General features: G+C 36.3%; 1 protein-coding gene across 2 annotated transcripts in view; it reads left to right on the top strand.

Moving 5' to 3' along the window:
• Positions 1-23027, top strand: part of GLT8D1 (glycosyltransferase 8 domain containing 1) — a 63658-nt gene that overhangs the window by 19539 nt on the left and 21092 nt on the right. For both annotated transcript variants that reach the window (XM_053721031.1, XM_053721032.1), the window contains exons 5-7: positions 4399-4513; positions 7495-7579; positions 8354-8466. In XM_053721031.1, coding sequence (XP_053577006.1) covers positions 4399-4513; positions 7495-7579; positions 8354-8466 — 313 coding nt within the window. The remainder of the gene's footprint in view (positions 1-4398; positions 4514-7494; positions 7580-8353; positions 8467-23027) is intronic.

Below are 23027 nucleotides of genomic sequence, written 5' to 3' on the forward strand. Positions count from 1 at the left end.
TTTGTTTTCTTAAACAGCATGGCACGGGCTCTCCCCCCCCCCCCCCCCCCACAAAACCACACACACACACCTTGTTCCATTATTTTACTGTGTGTATATAGGAACAATGTGTTCATTCTTTTATATCTGCAATAATTATCCTGATCTGCAATGAGAAATAAGACAAAACTGGCTTAGTATGAAATTGATTCTGCAGGGAAATTAAGCCATGCTCTATTACTCGCTATATTCACATAAAAATACAATAATGCTCCATTTATGAATAGTTATGTAAAGGTCCTTGAATTTTCTTCCGTACACAGTATTACCACTTGAGATTAGCTATTCTTTTAAAGGGCCATTAAAGTGGAAAATTGACTTGTTATAATTTGTTGGTGTATGTAATTATAGCACTAGCAACCATTCAAGTACCACATGGGAGCTGCAGAGAACAGCTTGTCCTGAATGGACACTGTTGGTGAGCCAATTACAAGCAGAAGTCGCACAACCCAGCTGTATGACTGCAGCTGCTGATTAGCTCACTGGCAATGTCCACTAAGGACCAGTAAATCTTTGCGGCACCTGAGCAATATGTTAACTGTGTTTAACACCTACTTGCGTAGTTGCCAGTGCTAAAATGACATACTCTGACAAATTAGAGCATGCATTTTTTACACTATAATGGCCCTTTTAATGTGGCAAAATACAAATATGTATCCCATACATTTATTATTGGAGGCCAGATGTATTCAATCATTTAAAATGCTCATGTTACTCAGCCTAGATGGGGTTTAAAAGGACATCCTAGTCAGATCTGAAAAGCACATTATTGTTTTTTTGAATGCACATGATTAGTGAAAATGCTTTCTATTAAGGGGATACTGAACCAAATTTTTTCTTTCATGATTCAGATAGAGCAGCAACTTTCTAATTTACTCCTATTATAAATTTTTCATCATTCTCTTGCTATCTTTATTTGAAAAAGCAGAATGTAAGATATAATATCAAACATAGAAGTTAAAGAACATTTGGGTAACAGTGATCATAACATGGTCACATTTGAAATCTCTTTTCATATGCAGTGTTTTAAAGGCTTAACTAAGACTTTTAATTTCAAGAAAGCAAAATTCAACGATTTAAGGAAATCATTAAATAATATAAATTGGGACAATGTATTTTCTAATAAAAATACAGAGGATAAATGGATAATATTTAAAAATTTGTTAAATAAATATACATATCAATACATACCATATGGTTATAAAAATAAAAAAATAAGCCCTTATGGCTAAATAAAAATGTGTTAAAAGAAATTAGGAAAAAACGTAGGGCATTTAAATTATTAAAAGAAAATAGTACAGACTCAGCATACAATATTTATAAGGAATGTAACAAAGCATGCAAAAAAGCAATCAAATTAGCCAAAATTGAAAATGAAAAATTAATTGCCAAGGATTCTAAGTCTAACCCTAAAAGGTTCTTTAAGTACATAAATAGCAAAAAATCTAAGAAGGATAATATAGGTACATTAAAATGTGTGGAGGGTAGCATGATAAATAATGACAGGGAAAAGGCTGAGGTACTAAACCAGTTTTTTTCTTCAGTATACACAAGAGAGGAACCATTGAATGATACTTTGGAACAGAATAGAACATGCCAGTCCATACCACTAACTGGGTTTTGTTTAGAGGATATCAGGAAAAAACTAAAAAATATTAAGGTAAATAAAACTCCAGGCCCAGATGGAATACACCCAAGGGTGTTAAGTGAACTTAGCACTGTTATAGACAAACCTTTACTCTTAATTTTTCAAGACTCATTATCCTCAGGCATGGTACCCCAGGATTGGCGTAAAGCTGATGTGGTGCCACTCTTCAAAAAGGGAAGCAGGGATGATCCAGGAAGCTATAGACCAGTTAGTCTGACATCAATAGTGGGGAAGATATTTGAAGGGATTATAAGGGATTATATTGATGAGCATATTCGTGTAAACAAGATTATGAGTTCTAATCAGCATGGCTTTAGGAGAAAAAGATCATGTCAAACTAATCTAATTAGATTCTACGAGGAAGTAAGTAAAAATATAGATAAAGGGGAATCAGTTGATGTGATATACTTAGATTTTGCAAAGGCATTTGATACAGTGCCTCATGAGAGATTAATGCACAAAATTAAGGGACTGGGAATAGCTGAAAATGTTAGCTCATGGATAAATAACTGGATAAAAGATAGGGAGCAACGAGTAGCAGTAAATGGATCATACTCAGATTGGACAAAGGTAATCAGTGGCGTCCCCCAGGGATCAGTACTGGGCCCTGTTCTTTTTAATATTTTTATAAATGACTTGGAGCAAGGATTAAATAGCGACATCTCTATTTTTGCAGATGATACTAAGTTAAGTAAGGTCATTAGGTCAGAGCAGGATGAACTCTCTTTGCAAAGGGATTTGCTAAAATTAGAACTATGGGCAAGTGAATGGAAAATGAGATTTAATACGGAAAAATGTAAGGTTCTACATTTTGGAAGTAAAAATAAGCAGGCTATGTATTTTTTAAATGGGACAAGACTTAGCCAAACACAGGAGGAAAGGGATTTGGGAGTAGTAATAGATAACAAGCTAAAGATGAGTGCACAATGCAGAGCAGCGGCTTCAAAGGCTAATAAGATACTAGCATGTATTAAACAAGGCATTGATTCAAGGGAGGAAAGCATAATTCTGTCATTATATAAAGCCCTGGTAAGACCTCACCTTGAGTTTGGAGTGCAGTTCTGGGGACCGATTGCTAAAAAAGATATTGCAGAACTAGAAAAAGTTCAGAGAAGGGCCACAAAGCTAATAAGGGGATTGGAGAAATTAACCTATGAGGAGAGGCTAGCCAAACTGGGTCTGTTCTCTTTAGAAAAAAGGCGCTTGAGAGGTGACATGATTACTTTATATAAATATATTCAAGGCCCATATACAGAGATGGCAGAAGCTCTTTTTATTCCAAGAAAATTGGTTCTGACAAGAGGTCATAATTTAAGGTTGGAGGAAAGGAGATTTAATCTCCTGCAACGGAAACGTTTTTTCACTGTAAGAGCAATAAAATTGTGGAACTCATTACCAAAGGAGGTAGTGAATGCCAATACCATAGATACATTTAAAAATAGTCTGGATAATTTTCTGTATATAAACAAAATTCATGGATATGATTGCTAGTATTAAATGGGTCACATTTTAATGGGGTTATTTAAGCTTAACTGGAGCTTTTTGTAAGTATTTTAGATTTGTATAGATTGAACTCGATGGACTTCAGTCTTTTTTCAACCTTATCTACTATGTTACTATGTTACTATGTAAGCTTAGAAGCCGGCCCACTTTTGGTTTAGCACCTGGCTGATTGGTGGCTACATTAAACTACCAAAGTGCTACCCAGGTGCTGAACCAAAGATGGGCCGGCTCGTAAGCTTACATGATTGCTTTTTCAAATAAAGATTCCAAGAGAACGAAGAATTGATAATGGGAGTAAATTAGAAAGTTGCTTAAAATCACATGTTCTATCTGAATCATGAAAGAAAAAATGTGGGTTTAGTATCCCTTTAAAAGTAAAATCCACCAGTGCTGTAAATTTTTATAAATGCACATGTTTTGAATTTAATCAAATTACAATGAGCCACATTCAAACTAATTCTTTAGGTTGTATATATTTTCTTTGCATATTAATCTGTTTTTCGATTAGAACAATTGTTATTATAATTATATAATACAACCATGGAGAGACATGTAATGCCAATTAATATAAACTTTTTACAATCGGCAGAAATTATTACAGAAGATAAAATCTCTAAATTCAAATCATGGCCCCTGGCCTTACTTTAGTCTCTAAAGTGTAGACTACATATTGCCACTTGTCATTAAACCAAGTTGTATTAAAGGGACACTGAACCCAAATTTTTTTCTTTCGTGATTCAGATAGAGCATGCAATTTTAAGCAACTTTCTAATTTTACTCCTATTATCAAATTTTCTTCATTCTCTTGGTATGTTTATTTGAAAAGCAAGAATGTAAGTTTAGATGCCGGCCCATTTTTGGTAAACAAACTGGGTTGTCCTTGCTGATTGGACAGCAGCAATTAACAAGTGCTGTCCATGGTCCTGAACTAAAAATTTGCTGGCTCCTTAGCTTAGATTCCTTCTTTTTCAAATAAAGATAGCAAGAGAACGAAGATAAATTGGTTATAGGAGTAAATTAGAAAGTTGCTTAAAATTGCATGCTCTATCTGAATCATGAAAAGATAAAATTTGGGTTCAGTGTCCATTTAAAGATTTATTTTAGTGGGCGTAATGGTAATCATTGTTTCTTTTATTTATTTTAAACTTGATACAAATTAAAGAAAGTATTTAAACACCTATTTTATTTTTATTTTTTTTCTATTTTAGATCTTGGCTTCAGAAAACTGACCTTAAACGGATTAAATATAAACTATTAGAATTTGATCCTCATGTTCTTCATGGGAAAGTTAAAATTGGAGCAGGTGCAGACCCTTTAAAGCCAGTAAGTAAATGTAAAACTGTTGGCATGATTAAAGGAATATAAAACCGAAGTGCCCAGTTTTAATAGTTGACAGGTAAGTGGTTTAAAGCAAACCCTGTCAAAATGCTGTTAGTGTTTGAAGACGCCAACGTCGTAGCTGGTTTTGGCATTTTCTATTGGCCATAAAAAATGGTCTAGACCCAATACTCATTCTTTATTAGTTGTTGTTGTTGCACAACAGACAAGCATCTTGCAATGGATTCCACATCTAAAAGCGTGTAAGAAGTACATTAAACTTTTAAATAATCATTGTTAGCAGCCAAAAATGGCCGCCAAGCTTTGCCTACAGCCTTCTTCTTGTACAGTTAGCTGTTTTCTTGTATGACAGCCTAGCAGTCCACATTTAATATTTTTCAAATGGCACATGCACAAATGCTGATATGTGTGTTGGAAAACGTATTTTAGTCGATCGTGATTAGAGAAACTTAACATACCAAAATATACACTCAATAGGTGGGCAGAGCTTGGAAGCCAATTTTAGCTTCTAACAAACAAATATTTAAAGGTTTTATGTACTTCTCACAAGCTTATAGATGTGGGACCAGTTGCTGGATGCCTCTGGTATGTAACAATAAGTAATCAAAATTATGTATTGGGTCTAGACCTTCCAATCCTATCTTCAGGACATATTTAATGCTATTTCTATCCCGAGCAATTCAGTTGTCAAAGCTTTAATTACTCCATTAATACCTACCTATTCTGAGAAGCTTGTTACCGAACCTCAACCATAACTGATTATCGAAGGTAGAAACTCATTTTGTAGTAATAAAATTAACTTGCATTCTAACTTCAAACCTTACATTCCCTTTAATAGTTAGACCATTTAATTTTTGCATTATTAACCGTAGCTTAACTATGTGTTACTATAAAAAGGGGTTACAGAACCGAACATGGCCAGTGAAACAATTAGAAGGGATTTAATAAAGTTATAGGGAACCGCAACCTATCTTAGCAGTTCAGACACGGAGTACAGGGTCAGCCAGCCCCTCAAGAGTAGATGAACATGAAAAAGGTCACTCCAGCCTAAATTAGATTGATTAAAAAGAGACTTATTTTTCCATGGTCCAAAATACAAAAACAACAAAGTTTCAGACCTGTATCTGGTCCTTAGTCATGTTTGACATGTTGTCGATTTTGTGCTTTGGACCATGGAACAATAAAAAGGGACAGTATACACCAATTTTCATATAACTGCATGTAATAGACACTACTATAAAGAATTATATGCACAGATACTGATCTAAAAATCCAGTAAAAAAACATTTAAAAACTAAATTAGAAGCTTCCAGTTTAGCTCTGTTAAATAGGTAGCTGGAACTCCCACTGCAAATGGGGGGGAAAAGCAGACACTCCCCCCCCCCCTCCCCCTTCCTCTGCATATGTAAAGACCTTTTACACAAACAGGAGCAAGCTTGGAGTAGTTATACGTCGGTATTCTCCTAAAACGTTGGGGCTTGGTTAGGAGTCTGAAAATCAGAGCAATGTTATTTAAAAATAAGCAAAACTATAAAAAAAACTGTATGGGCTATATAAATGTATCTTCTACAAAACATTTATGCAAAGAAAAATCTAGTGTGTGTGTGTGTGTGTCTTTTTAACAGTTTTAAGTGAAATTTGCAGAGTCCATGTTCAGCTGTAATACTTGCAGCCCCTGAGCTAGAGTTGTTTAACCCCTTTGTTATGGGTTAAACACACCGGCCTAGTTTTCATTGTTTTTGTAAACTGGTGGTAACAAGAAGTATCTCCATTAAAGGGACATTAAACCCAAAAATGTTCTTCCATGATTCAGATAGAGCAACTTTCAAAATTACTTCAATTATCTGATTTGGTTCATTCTTCAGATATCCTTTCTCAAAGAAATAGCATTGCACATGGGTAAGCCAATCACACGAGGCATGTATGTGCAGCCACCAATCAGCAGCTACTGAGACTATCTAGATATGCTTTACAGCAAAGGATATCGATTGAATGAAGCATATTAGATAATAGAAGTAAATTAGAAAGTTGCTTAATATTGCATGCTCTTTCTAAATCATGAAAGAAAAATTATGGGTTTTATGTCCCTTTAAGGTCTATAGAGGTGTTAAATGTTACCGCAGCTTACACTATTTAAAACAACAATGGAAACTAGTAAACAAATGTTTAGTAATGAAAATGATATGCTTTAATTTAACAAGTGTAAATTATTTAATATGTAACTAATAAAATAGATATGTAAATGAATTAAGATGTATAATATTACACATATAAGTAATAAACCATGACATACAGGGGTAAAGTCCTACAAAAAAGTGTGGGAACTCACCAAGACTTCCACCCCCCTCACAATTAACATTGATTTATACACACACTATATGTATATAATCTATACACTTTGGTTAATGAAAGCAAATTAAATCCAATGAAGGGTTGAATGGCTCTGTCTGGGCCTGAGACTCTTCCTCTGTCACGGAGTCTCACCCACTTAAGGTGCAATAATCCTGTTTCTGCTGAGGGGACCTAAATAACCCCAGAGCAAGTCACCTAGAAATGTAAGTACCATGTGTTCCACACCGTGTGGAGTGTTCACACAGTAGCACCACTGACAGGCTTGCATTTAATGTAATTTTTACGAAGTGTTCCTGCCCATTACTAGAGGATCTCACTATCCCTCTAACCAGACTGTGCTCCAGCTCCTCCCAGGTACAGCAGCAGTGTTTACTGAAGCGTTTGTTCACTTTCCAGGGGGAACTTAGTTCCATCTGCAAAAACAGTGCAGGAACTCTGTTCCCGTGTGTTCCCACTGGACTTGACCCCTGATGACATAGCATTTATTCCATTAAAAATATGTATTCTGTCAAGCAACTTCCCGACTGCCCTCATAGACAACTCAATTTTTAATTAGAAATGTAATTTCTTATGTTTTAAAACATGACACTCTGTTTTCTACATTTAATTTCTAGCTGACTTTTGCGAGATTCTACTTGCCTGACCTGGTTCCAAATGTTGAAAAAGTGATATATCTGGATGATGACGTAATTGTACAAGGTATAACCCTTTTATTTCCTTTCAAAAACATAACTTGCCATATGCTTATATTATAGGGCCCAATTCTCTATAGCTGTCTGGTTTGACGAGATACTATAAGATGCTGCGTCAGTATTACAAGGCCTATCAGGGGACAATCCCTTAAAGGCAATGTTTACCTTGGTAACTATCTCATTAAAGGGACAGTATACACCAAATTTTATATAGCTGCGTGTAATAGACACTACTATAAAGAATAATATGCATAGATACTGATAAAAAAAATCCAGTATAAAACGTACTTAGAAGGTCCCAGTTTAGCTCTGTTAAAAAGGTTAGCAGGAAAACCCACTGAAAGTGGTGTAAATCAAAAAAAGACACTCCCCCCCCCCCCCCCCCCTTCCTCTGCATATGAAAAGACTGTTTACACAAACAGAAGCAAGCTGGAGTAGGAATATATCAGTATACTTTAAAACTTTGTGGCTTGGTTAGGAGTCTGAAAATCAGCGCAATGTTATTTATAAAAATGAAAAACTATACATTTAAAAAAAAAAAAAAAATCCTATATAAGCTATATAAATGGATCATCTACAAAGCATTTATGCAAAGAAAAATCTAGTGTATAATGTCCCTTTAAGGGGAGTTCACTAATTTTGCTTTCTTAGTTTACAATAAAATGCTCAGTAAAATAGGCTGCATGTGAGTTTTGAAGAATCGGGATCATAGACACAAATGCAGAAAGCTTGTGTCCTTCTAAAAAAGATAAAGACTTGTTCTTTACCCTGTTCACTGCAGATGATATTTCAGAGCTTTTCAATACGCCAATCAAACCAGGGCATGCAGCAGCTTTTTCAGAAGACTGTGATTCGATTACTTCAAAGTTTCTTATCAGAGGTGCAGGTAATCAGGTAAGAAACCACAAACTGTACCAATAAGTCATAAGAGAAATTAAAGGGACATGAAACCCAATTTTTTGAGCATGTCATTTTTTTTAATTTTTTTTATTTATAAACCAAAACAAATTACAAGAATCAAATCTCATACATTTGCTATCTTGTACAGAGAACGGAAATAAGGACCAAGCTACAAGGCCATTAAAGCACAATATGTCACAATGGCCTTGCTAAATTTAAACAGAATTATGATCATTTTTACATAGCATACAGATTTAAAGCTATATTAATTACACTTCATAGTATTGTTACATCTTATACATTTATCCTTGAAGATATCTAGAACCAAAACATAGTTAGTACAAGTCAGAAATAATACAATTGTTGTTCATCCAGAACAATGAAATAGAAACAGAAATACAAAACTATGAAGCCATAACATGAAATAATGACCTTGCTTAATTTAAATAGTTATATGTCCATTCTAGTTAGAAAATGTCTTGGGGTTTTATTTACTTTTCCAATCCCACCCCATTTCTCCCCCCCCCCCACGTGTGCATAAAAAAAAAAAAAAAAAGAAACTTCCCTTCTATCTTATTCACTCTTGCGGTAAAGTTTTCCTACTATCTACCAGCTCCCTAGCAAGACTATTTCTGTGTTCTGAAAAGGAAAAATTATGTGGTTTATTTCTGCGGAGGAAAATATTTTTAAAAAAATTGCCCAGTTATCGAAAAATCTTTTAACATCCTGTTCATTATCTATATTTGTGTCCCTTTGTTCTAATATACACTGTTGTTTTTTTAAACTGTTTTTTACTTCAGAGAGAGATGGAATTGACCGGGTCTTCCATTTTTCGCAAATTAGATATCTTGTGGCTAGTATAGTAGAGATTACAACCTTTTCACTGTTTTGCTTACCAAGTTCTTCCCTTAAGCAAAATAGTGTTAGAGAAAGAGGGGTTATTTTTAGTATGTTCTTTAACCAGTATTCTACTTTAAGCCAGAGACTCCTGACTTTCGGACAATACCATATCATATGTAAGAAGTTGGCTGCAAAGTATGAGCATTTGGGACATTTATAGAATCCTAAATTGGCACACCTGTAGCCTTTCTCAGGGGTGAAATATGCCCTGTGGAGAAATTTCACATGAGCTTCTCTCCATGTAGCCGAGAGTGTATTCTGGGTAGTCTTTTTAATTGAGAATTGAAGGGTTTTTATTTCTTTCTTTTTTTTTTAAACTTTTATTTATATCCAACAATGTGTACAGTCATACATTTTGCATATATTGCGCCACGCAGGGCAGAGCACAATATGTTAAAAGGTAGATAATTCACAGAGAGATCAGTTAACATTTCTTAGAATATGCTAATGCAGGATTACCATTTGTAGAATATTTGCACACAACGTTGGGGTTTTCTTTTTTCCAAACCTAACATAACATCACAAAACAAAACAATACTAAACTAAAGTAAAACTAAGCTAGGACTAAAACTAATACCTTCTCCTATTGAGAATACATATGTGTCACCCTGTGAGATGAATGTGTGGGACAACCACTTATCAAGGGTTTTATGTTCAGAGTGAATTACAATCCTGTGTGAGTGTGAATCAGATTGAAATTACAATCCTACCAGTGCTTGCAGGCCTCATATATAAGTGTTATGCATAAGTGGACTAGTTCTTGTGGGATGAGATCTAAAATAACCTTGTCATTTATGAATAATTAGCACGGCTCAAAGGGGGCAGAGTGAGCTCTATGGGAATGCTTTCGTCAGGGTTCACAATAAAGTTGTTGGAAAGGTAAATAAATGGAAACATCCGTACTATAATGGTCTTTTGGCGAATAGGATTGGATATAAGGCCTCTCCAGAGACAAAGATACTACTGCGTTGAGGGGAGGCAATGAGGGTACAACTTGCAAGCTCTATCTTTTGGTGGTAAAATGAGTGTTGTCTCTTAAGTTAGAACTTTAAATGTAGTGAGCAAACATACCTCCTGTATTACAGTAGGTGTTAGAATACATGGCATATCAAAGTACAGCCCACATTTTCACATAATGCTAAAACAATGAACACCCAAATTAAGTGAGTAGCAGAGTATATAGAGTAGCCTCAGAACACAAGGGTGATTGATAAGACACCACACATACACTGTCTGTTTATGAAACACATGTGCTAAACTAACAGTGGAGCCTCTACAGCTTCCCTATACTATAAAAACAGGATCACACAATTGCGCATTCACACAGGGAGCCAACAGGACAAGGGCCCTAAGTTACTGGATGTTATATAGGATTACATTAAAGGTCCCTTGCTGGTGAAATTGAAATAATGTAGGGGGCACCTGTCACACCCATATGTAGGATGATTGGGCTAGAAGTTACTTAAAAGATTTGGTAAGGTGACCCCCCTAAAAGTATGGCATTGACATGCCTATCCCAGGCTGCTACAAGAAAAAAAAAAAACTATAGGTTCTAAAAATTATTACAAAGGTGCTAACCCTCAGGGCAACTAAATTTGAGGACATACTTGGCTAAAAGGGGAGAATCTGTGTTTCCATATTGACAGGTATAGATATAGTGGTAGGGTGATGGCGTGAGATAAAGGTTATCTCAGCAAAATTAGTCGGATTATCATAACTAGGGTAGATCTACATACACATGCCAGACAAATGAAAATCAACTATTGCAATAGGGGGCATAAGGCAGGTTATGCTTAAGCATTACCTATAACACACATGTAGAGGGACCCCCTGTTACCTCGGGGTAGTCAGCATTAGTAAAAGAAAATCTAGCTCTAAAAGTAAAACAGATAAGACCAACAAACTTATACTAATTATAAACATCAGTTCCATCTCTGGGGTATACCCAGTTGTAAATCAAACAGCGTTTCTGAGCAGTTCAAAACATGGGATAATTGCAGCGGTATACTGGCCAGCAATTGAGATAGCCATGCAACCAGTCACTTATACTAAATATAAACAGCAGTTCCATCTCTGAGGTGTACCCCGTTGTAAATCAAACAGTGTTTCTGAGCAGTTCAAAACATGGGATAATTGCAGCGGTATACTGGCCAGCAGTTGAAAAAGTCATGCAACCAGTCAGTCGATGCCCCTTGCTCTGCAGTCATATTTGAAATTGACCTGAACATGGGTTCTCAGTGTGTACACGTGTGCCGGTACCCGGCGTCCTCCAGTACCTCTGCAGAAACTGCACCATGTTTCTTCAGTTTTGATGGTAAGTAGTGTAGCTGTAAGGCTATTCATACCTGGGTAGTAGTTTTGCCAGCCTCCACGTTTAATAATGGGCCGTTGTTGCCAGACAAGGGAATTCTTGATGTGGTCTGCAGTGTCGCAGCTGTAGTGGGAAATGCCTTCAACAGGCTTGTCGGCTCCAGAGTCGCTGGCTGAGCATACAGGTAGGCCTTTGGGTCCGCACATGTAGTGATCCTGCCAATCCTTGGGTGCAGTGGAAATGGTACACGAGGCAATAGAAGTCACGGCTGCAGTCAAAATGGGGTAAGCAATGCCATAGGCCACTGTCATTTCCAAGTGTGGACTCAGATCTGTAGCTGGGGCTGTGACACTTGCCGAGTGGGTCATAGGCGGTGACAGTGCGCTGTTCTCTGAAGATACAGCAGGCTTCCAGAAGAAATTCATATGGGATACCAAATCCGGAGCCGAGGTCATTAGCATGTGGGTCAACTGAGAAGTCGGCAATTTCTCTTGTAAGTCACCGGTCGGTTCCCTAATGCGATGCACTAGTTTGACAGCGGGAGAGAGCGCTCGGGTCACCATTTCTCTCCTCCGCAAGGATTTGGGGGCTATTAGGCTGTCATCAACCAGTGTTTGGGAGACGGGGCATAGCGTAGCATTTTGTGGCGTAGGCTTGATGCCCGGCTTCCCTTGATGACCCACTTGTTTCATAGATTGTAGCATAGTGCATAAGCCTGCACAAGAGCATACGAGTCTCTCCAGTTTAGGTAAGAGCAGATTCTGTAGTTCAGCTAGGATGCAGGTAACATCATGACACTCTTTAGCGGTGGGTATCTCCATTATATCAGAGCAGGAGCCAATTGCTAGGGTATATACAGCGTGGCAGTAACTCCCGCCACAGTGCCTAACGGCTTTATTCTTCAAATTGACTTTCCAGGGTAGAAGAGCTGTTATTTCTTCTATCTGCTAGTTGGTCTCGGACAGCTTGCCTGTCAAGAGAAATGCAGATGGCATGGATAAATGGCTGCAATATTAAAATAGGAAGAGATTTTCCTCGGAGCTGGTACAGCTTGCAGCCATCTTGTAGAGCCGCCCACCGGAAGCCTGAAGGGTTTTTATTTCTATATTGCTCTGAGCAGTTAGTGTATTCCAATTTGCAGTCAATTGTGTTAAAACAGAGGCACCTTTGTTTATACCTAAAAAAAATAATAGCATGGTGTAATAGACATACGGTCACTTCTGGTTAATATCATCCAGTTTTCAAATTTACCTATGTTCCAGTTCCAGCCTTTTTCTTTAACTAATTCCAGCGTAAAATGCCTTAGTTGTAAATATGCGAAGAAATCTTTATTTGGCAGGCCGAATTCTGTATTTAATTCTTGAAATTATTTGATACAGTGTCTTTCTTTATCTATTTGATAAACCTTATTCAGACCAGTATAATGCCATCTCTTAAAGACACCAGAGTGAATACCTGCCTGGAATTTAGGATTTCCTAATATTGGCAGATATGGAGAAGCTTTACTATTTATTGAAAGAAGCTTTGCTATTTTTTGCCAAGCTTTAAGCGGATTGTAAATTGTTTTGAGCTTCTTGATTTCTATCGGGATTTCTTTTAAATCAAGTTGGATCAGTGCGTATAGCCAATATGGGTGACCGACATTGGATTCTAAGTCATTATTTAAAATATAGTTATTACAGGAGATCCAGTCTGTGAATATGCGCGCAAGGAAACAAAGATTGTATAACCATATATCAGGCAAAGCCAATCCCCCGCATTCTCTTGGTACTGAAAGTTTCCTAAGAGATATTTTTGCTCTCCTCCCCTGCCATAAAAATTATTTAAGTGCGCTATTAATTGATCGGATATCTTTCCCTAATAGTATTATAGGTGTATTTTGAAGGATGTAGAGTAATTTTGGTAGGAGGGCCATTTTAAATAAGGCAATTCGGCCAGATAGAGATATTGGCAAGTTATGCCAGTTCTTAAGTTTTTCTTTGATCGCTTTCAGCACTGGGGAAATACTGAGATTGTAAAGATCCTCAATTTTGACCGGGATATGGATCCCTAGATATTTAAAGGAATCTGTAACCTGTCGAAGCGGTATATTTGTTACCGGGTTTTCAGTATTCCTAAGCCAAAATATTTCAGATTTAGTGTAATTTACTTTATATCCCGAGAAAGAACCAAAGTAATCCATTATACAGAAAAGTTTCGGCATATTTAATTTAGTATTTGTCATATAAACAAGCAGATCATCTGCATAGAGCCCAATTTTAATTTAATGATTATGAATTTTAATACCGTCAAGAGATTGTCTTATATTAATTGTCAGAGGTTCGATGGCAATATTGAAGAGAAGCGGGGAGAGAGGGCAGCCCTGACGCGTCCCTCTACCTAGAGGAATAGAGGGAGAGAAATTATTATTTACTATCAATTTTGTAGCAGATAGAGTATAACGATTCACTATAAAATCAGTAAATTTACCCTTGATACCAAAATGATTTAATGAAGAATAGATATGTCATGGATAATTGAATCTAATGCCTTTTCTGCATCAATGGAAATGATAGCAAGATCCTGTATGCCCTCTCCCCCGCTGCTCACATCCGACATTGCCTTATGATATTCTGTCACAACTAACACCTCCCTAATTTTTGCAGCAGAATTTCTGTTATTTAGAAACCCTGATTGGTCTGAGTGGATAATTTTTGCAAAACCCCTTTGTAATCTGGCCGCAAATACTGCTGCTAAGATTTTATAGTCCACATTAAGGGGGCTATGGGTCTGTATGATTCCTTGCAAGCGGGATCTTTGCCTCCTTTAAGTATTAGTGTTGTATAAGACTGAGAAAAGGAAGGGGGAGTGGGTTTACCATCGATAAAGAAACTGTTAAAGAGTACAAATATGCGGAGTCGCTTCGCTGAGCACAATCTTGTAGAATTCACTAGGAAGACCATCAGGGCCAGATGCTTTATTTAAGGATAGTTTAGATATTACTTTCTCAATCTCTTCCACCGTAATGGGAGCATTAAGGCTATTAGTAATTTTTGGAGCCAATGTGGGGTATTCAATTTTGCTCCAAAACTCAGCCGATTTATTTACATCAGTGGCTTTAAGCGTATACAGTTCTTTAAAATATTCATAGAATACTTTCAAAATATCATCAGGTTTAGTAAGATGTTCCCCTTTGTGCTGCAATTTGTCTATATTTAATTGTTTTTTTTTTTTCATTTTTAATTAGTTTAGCCAATATTCTGCCTGACTTATTGCCATATCTATACATTCTGGCCTGGATTTTCAGTTCTTTTTGTGTTTCTTGAGATAGTACAAAAGCATCTCTCTCGTTTTTTGCTCGCAGATATTTTACCCAATTAAGAGGAGTTCTATCAGATAGATATTGATTATAAGAATTAAGCAAGAATTTGTAAGATTCCTTTTCCCTTAGCCTATTTTTTTTTTTAACAAAGCGGCACCATATGCGATAATTTCCCCCCTCATCACTGCTTTCGCCATCTCCCAGAATATTACGGGACTATTGAGATGTTCTCTATTGAAGTGTGCATACTCTTTATATTTATTTAATAGCCAATTTTTAAACTTTGTCAGTATATTTATGAAAATCTTAGTAGTGCTCTCCAAATAATATGTCAGCTTATGGCAGGGTTATAACACAATACAATTAATAATTTTCCTTAAAAATAGAAACCCTTAATCAACATGCATCTACTAGAAACAATACAATTAATATAAATATCTGAATTCTTTTATTTAGTTAATATCCATGAACATATTGAAATATATTTGCAATAAAAGGAATATGAAATTATATTATATGCGCTTGAAAACTATTTAAATATGCTATGTAAAGTTCATACACGCTTACCTTTAAAACCAACCTTATTTATAAATAGCCTTTAACATCCAAGCAATACAATTCTAGGCTTTGCTTATAAACAATAGGGTAATATATATATATTCTGCTATTTAACTGCAATTTATCCTAATACAAAATTAACTTACAATATCAGAACTTGCTCAGATGAGTTACTTAGCCAATCAGATATAGATTTAAACAATATATAGGCTGTGACTACCAATTTAAAATACAATTTATTTCTCTGACTCTGCCAGACCCAGCAACAATGAATACTTATTTTAAATTGTTTTTGCATACAAACAGGCCAGCTAAGAACTATCTAAAACAATGACACACAGGTTAAAAGTACAACCTGCTCTTTAAATCTATTAACTGTAATTTAAACTGCAGTGACTTTAAAATATCACATGTAATTAGCAGCCCTTTTTTTTTATACTTTACCAAAATGATCAAGATCGATAATTCAGTTACCAGAAATTTCTTGTTTCATCTCAGAAGACAAATAAGTAATTTTTGCAATCAATGAGAAAGAGGTAGTCAGCTTGTTCAGAATGGTTTCAAAATGCCCAACAGCAGATCTCATCCAAAGTTAAAACAGCCTTTTTTTTTTCTATCTCTCTCTTGCTTAATTATATGTTTTCAATCATTGATGACATCATGTGGGTGGCACTACGGGAGCTGACCTTCCCATTGGTTACCTGGGAAGTCTAATCGGATTGGCCCTTGGAAATTTCATTTTTAACAGCCAGAAAGAACCTTCTGGCTGTAGTTCTCGCAACATAACACCAGGTGGCAGCAGACATACAAACAAAACAAATTCACCTTTACATTTCTAAAACATTTTTAAGCACGTTAATTATTTTCATAAAATGGTTATTTAATCAGATTACACTCTCTGCATTAATCATATATAACCCCAATTACAGATGGTTAATATTAGATTATTTTTTCTGATTATTCTGATATCAAATATGTTATATTATTAACATTTTATTATATTAAGGCAATTTAATACTGCTAATTATTAGCTTGAAATGCATTACAATTTTATCAGTATCCTGGCATTTATATATAAATAATAGCCTATTTTGAATTCAGTATTGTATTGTATTCCAACAAGAATATGCCATATTTTATGTTTCTAATAAGCCCAGGATGTATGAACCTTCTTCATGCAGATCTGAGTTTATATGTCTGAAAAATATAAACAATACAGAGGTTATTAAACATTTTTGACTGACTAAAACAGTTACCTCCCAAGCTTAGCAAATATCCATGTAATAATAGAGAATTAGACAATTTCCCAAATTTCTATATTTAATACATTCTGAGGCATGCATTCAAATAGAAAAAAAAATGATTATTTGCTGTATGTTCAGTAGGTTTTCAGAGTCACACCTTAGCATTTGTCTGTGTTTTCTAAGGTCTTTACTGCCCCGCCCACATAGCATAGGGTCAATCCACGAGTAGTTGTAAAAGTCTTAATACAACATATTTTCTGTTTAGCTAGCAGTGCAGACGTCTATTTGATGTTTAGGGATAACTAACACCTATGTGCATAAAAGCTGTTTCCCTATGATTTTGACCAGTTCCAAGAGGGTATTTCAGACATCTCGTCTCCATACATTTTGTGTGGTGTCACCTTTCTGACAATCTATCCTCGTACTTTGCCTTTTATGACTCATCCTGTCTCAAACTGTAAGTTGATTATAGCAAATTTGGTATGGGCCTCATGTTCACACTTTAGCTAGGAATGACTCTTTTAAAGTAATCCTTAAGAGTTTCCTGTGTAATTGAAAAAGTGGGGGAGAATTAAACTTGTTTGAAGTCAGTTCTTCTGAATGCAATGAGTTATTTTCTACTGATCAGTGAAATATCTGATCAAAGATACAGATTTATTAATCTTGAAATATATGATTAAAATATATATTTATTAACCTCACATATACCTTGACAACTTTAAATCAGGTGTTAAATAGTAGGGAAAAAAGAAGCGTGATGGAGTGGGATGCACATATGCTAGTTGTAATTCAAGAGAGATAGGTGCGTGATCTGATATTAATATCGGCATTATTTCCGCTTTAACCCTTGTTGTTGAGATACGCTCATCAATCAAAAAAAATGTCTATTCTGGACATGGTTTTATGGGCTTTTGAAAGGTAAGTAAAGCTCTGAGCAGTTGGATTCTGATTTCTCCATGTATCATATATGGCTAAGTTGTGCGTGATTTTTTTATACAACTTGGTTTCTAAGTTATCTCTTTTTTGTTTCAGGTATTTAGTGTCTTGTCTTAGCCTATCTAATGGGCATTGATGTGCCATATTAAAGTCACCACCAATGATTAAGGAACCTTCTGTGTAGGATAAGAGCTTCGACTGAAGAATATTCCAGTATTCTGGATCAAACACATTTGGGCCATATGTATTACAAAGTGTGTACATCTTCTTAGCAATCTTTATTTTTAAAAGGACATATCTCCCCCCCCCCGAATCGGCCATACAGTGGACAACTTCTGGCTTGATTTTTTAACCTATTAATATTGCTACCCCCCTCTTTCTCTTGACACCAGCAGCAAAATATACTTCTTTAACCCAGGAAGTTTTTTAATTTTAAAGTTTCCTCTGCAGACAAGTGTGTTTTCTGAATGAAGCCAATATCAGTTTGGGATTTGCGTAATTGTGTAAGGATTGCCTTACGTTTAATGGGTATAGAAATCCCTCCTACATTCCATGATACTATTTTACATTTATCTATTTTTTCCATTTAGGAGAGAAATATATCAAGATAGAGAGAAGGGGACCAACCGGAGGGGAAAAAAAAAAACAGAGGGAAGTTTTTTTCTTTTAAAATTACCGCACACATGAGGGGAAGGAATCCCTTGACCCTTGTCTATCGAAGGACAGGGGTCTTCCCTATTGAAAGCCTGCATTTCTAATCATTCTTTTGTTTACTTTTTAGAATTTGTTACACTCCTATGTTCTATTGTTGGTTTAAAGAGTCAAGTGTTTTATAAAAATTTTCAGCCGAGGTGGTTTCTTCGAACCAGTGTGTTTCTTCATGTACTATGACCTTAAGTTTGTGGGGATATATTATCATTGTTTGGTAGCCTTTTTGTATAAATTTGGAGCAGATGGGAGCAAGCTCCCGTCTTTTTGCTGCTGTATCAGCGGAGAAATCTTGAAACATTAAGATTGTGGCCCCTTTAAATGTAATCGGCTGCTGCCTGCGATAATGCTGAAATAAGGTAATTTTGTCCTGGTAATTTAATAGCTTTGCTATAATCGGCCTAGGTCTATTTCTACCTTTAATGTCTGTATATGGGGAGCCTAACCTGTGCGCTCTCTCAACCATTATGGGTTGATGTGTAGTTGGTATTTTAAGAATTTTAGGTAATGACTCTGAAATAAAAGATACAAGGTTCTCATTTTGTTGTTCCTCTGGAAGACCGATAATTCTTATGATGTTCCTTCTGGAACGGTTCTCTAAATCTTCTAATTTGTTTTGGATTTTTTGTATATTAGTTTCTGCCGATTCAAGTTTAGAGCTATGTAGATTTGTTAGGTCTTCCAGATCAGATACCCTTTGTTCCGCTTCTTGTAGTCTAGCAGAAAACTGCCGGACTTCCTGTGTTAACAGGAATATATCTTGTTTTAGTTCAGTTTTAAGGGCGTTGAATTTAGGGGTGAGGGCATCCGAGATGCTAGTAACCAAGTTTTGAATATTATTTACTTCTTGTATCACTGATGCATTAGCCAAAATTGGTTGTATGTCGGTAGAACTTTCCTGTGTATTCTTCATTTTCCTATCCCTCTGACTGGCTGCCATGGCTGGAGAGGGGGTCTTGTGTGGGGTGTGTAGGAATTTATCCATGTGCCGAAAAGACTTAAAAAGGTGGGGGTCAAGTGAACGGTGTGGGACAAGTGGAGGGGAGGGAGAGAGAAAAAAAGGGGGGTGAAGTGTCTATATAGGGGTGAATAGATTAACTATGTGGAAGGTCCAGCCGTGGGAGTAAGGAAGAGGGAATATTTAATGAGATTAAATAGACTTTGTCCCGAGAGATTGGACCTAGTTTTTAGGAGAGTAGATATTTAGATCTACAGGGTGGGATATATATATGTAATTCAAGCTATATGGGCTACAGCATCACCCAGTAGGCTGGAATAAATAGGTACTTCGGACCTCTCCCGAGATTCTAAAGATGGTAAAAAGCCTATCTTTCAGAAAGAACTGGGAGGTGTTACTTCTTCAATTCAATTTAGATAGAAATTGTTAGAGTATGGTGCAGATAAATGTATGTAAGAGCTTATATCTTGCCAGTTTATATGGGAATAAAAAAGAAAATTCTATATTAACCTGTATATATGCACCATTCAGATCTTATTAAACTCTGATGTTGTAAGATATCCTTTCTATTCCTGATATACTTCAATAATTGTTCCTTGAGTGGAACTATGGCTTTAAATAACTATTTAGTTAAGAAAGAAAAAAGAGGTAAAATTACAAATATCTTCATCGGTCAAGCTAAGTAAATAGCAATCGTGGGTCTATTACTACATAGTTCTTCTTGAATGCAATTAGTGTAATATAACTAGCATCCAGATTAAAAAAAAAAAAAAATTCAAGGAAATATGTAACCTTAATACACCTTGGGTGTGTTTAGTTATATTGTACTTCATCCAATTACATATATAAGCTATTACCCCAGCAGCTGCCTATATCAGGCTGGGTCTTACTCTGCAAAGCAAGTGAGACAATTATTTTTTGCTGCTACTATAATACCCCATATATGACTTTAATTTGAAGAAGCTTTTATAGGATACTGGATCAGTTCCAGTTTTCACATAAATATTAACTCTATACAGTCACAGGTTCAATATACGTCCAATTAATACATTAAATCTTGTACAGGCTTATCTCAGTTTATAGAGATCTCATGATAGGGTCCCTTTATAAAAACAACAATAGAAACAATGTTTTTTCCTCTTTAAATCTAAACACCTGGTTTAGCTGAGAGAACAAAGAAAGAACTAAAATGAAAGAAGAAAGGGACTATGTCAATCCTATGAAGGACTAAAAATACTAGCTTCAATTAAATAGCCCTATACCAACAGGGACCATAGAAAGAATAGCATTAGGGTGTTAGGATACCTTAATAGCCTTAGCCAGCTACAAACGTTAGACAAATTAGTTTGATCATACAATAAGCATCATCCCTAAAGAAAAAAGGAAGAGAAGAAAAAGAAAAAAAAAAGAGAAAAACACAAAAGAAAAAGGGGATCAGGTTATACTACAATTTAGTGAACACTTTCCACACTAGCAGACACACAGGCCCAAGATCTTATACCATCTTAAAAAATAGTTTGGGTAAGAAAAACAGAGCATTAGCAGATATTATTCTTTATCCTACTGTGAGGTTTTTAGACAGTTCAACAATAAATTTTCCTTTGCCTATGTATAGTGTGCCAACATATGTTAGATGGTCCATTCAGAGATATTTCTCTCTCTTTTCCCCCTTCTTCCTCCTTCCACTTTGGCAAGGTGCAGGAGTCCTGGCTGTGTGTTTTAGGACTAATGTGAACCTGTGTTCTCGCAGCTCACTAAGTGCATTTTATTAGAGAGTTAAATGCTAAGCTGCTATCTTAAGACAGTTGGAAGAAATGTCCTTTCTGTTTTTCTACTGCACCCCTCTCCTCCTTTCTTTCCCTTCCCCTTCAGTTGAAAAAATGGGGACTTAGTTCTTGCTCTATTAATAGCAGATTTTTTCTGTTGAACTGGGGGAGTTTATAAGGGATGTATTTTAATGTCAATTCCTGCCAGAGCCTAGGAAGCCTTCTCAGTATATGCGTTTGTACTGTATAAATCCTTCCTTTTGACCCTGGTAAGGAGAGCACTATTTTTATAGCTTGTAACTTATAACTTACCCCCTCTGGTGTTGCTCGCTTGTGTAGCTGTTGCTTGAAAGGCTTACTTGCAATGCCGTGGTCTGGCCCCAGCGTAGATAAGTCAGACCTCCTGCTGCCTGTTTGGACGTATTTTGCTTCTACGCTCAGTCCGGGCTGTCTTCACCACCTCACACGGAACCCCAGTAGGAGGGAAGTGAGGGGGGAGGGAGGGGGACTCAAGCGATCACCTCCGCGGTCGGTCCTCCTATATTTTGTCAGGTGCGGCTCGAACTCACCACCTCCCACGCAGCACCAGTGGGAGAGGGGGAGACAGCCACTGCAGATCGGATGGTGTCCTGGGGGGACTGAGAAAAGCCACAATACGGAACTAAGGTCGGGCCTCCGGATTCCTATTGGACACAGCACAGGCTCACTACCTCTCACGCAGCACCGGTGGGGGAGGAGGAGACCGCCGCTGTGTCCTCAGCTGAAGTTCCAGACGATCCAGGGGAAGCCACCGGTATTTCTATGATGTTACGTCCACAGTGGGATAGGATCCACAAGCGCAATGATGCATAAAAGGGACATAAAACCCCAAAAAAATTCCTTCATGATTCCTAAAGAGCATTCAATTTTAGACAACTTTCCTAATTACTTCTATTAACTAATTTTGCTTAGTTCTCTAGGCTCAGGAGGTGGGTACTAGCTGCTGATTGGTGGCTGCACATTTGTCTCTTGTCATTACCAATTTGTGCAGCTAGTTCCCAGTAGTGCATTGCTGCTCTTTAAACAGAGGATTATTTATTTTTTAAAGTATGGTCTATCAAAATCACGAAAGATAATTTTTGGGTTTCATGTCCCTTTAACTACATTTTTGTACTAATTAAGATTATGAGAGTAACACTGGTTTAAAGGAACAGTCAACTCAAAAAATATTATTGTTTTAAAAAATAGATAATTCCTTTTATTACCCATTCCTCTGTTTTGCACAGAAAACATGGTTGTATTACTACACTTTTTACCTCTGTGGTTATCTTGTTTCTAAGTGTCTTCTGATTGCACCCTGATCACATGACTTTATCTATTGACTTGCATTTAAGCCAATTAGTGCTGTGTTGTGAAAAGCGTCGGCACAATATCTATATGGCTCACATGAACTAGCTTCCCCTAATGTGAAAAGCAATTACAAAAGCATGTGACATAGTAGATGAGGTTGAAAAAAGACCGAAGTCCATCGAGTTCAACCTATACAAATCTAAAATATATACAAAAAGCTCCAGTTAAGATTAAATAATCCCACTAAAAGGTGACCCATTTAATACTAGCAATCATATCCATGAATTTTGTTTATAGACAGAAATGTATCCAAACGATTTTTAAATATATCTAGGGTATTGGCATTCACTACCTCTTTTGGTAATGAGTTCCACAATTTTTTATTGCTCTTACAGTGAAAAAACTTTTCCGTTTCAGGAGATTAAATCTCCTTTCCTCCAACCTTAAATTGTGACCTCTTGTCAGAAACAATTTTCTTGGAATAAACAGAGCTTCTGCCATCTCTGTATATGGGCCTTGAATATATTTATATAAAGTAATCATG

Source organism: Bombina bombina, chromosome 7 (assembly GCF_027579735.1).
Source record: "Bombina bombina isolate aBomBom1 chromosome 7, aBomBom1.pri, whole genome shotgun sequence".
Taxonomy (NCBI): domain Eukaryota; kingdom Metazoa; phylum Chordata; class Amphibia; order Anura; family Bombinatoridae; genus Bombina; species Bombina bombina.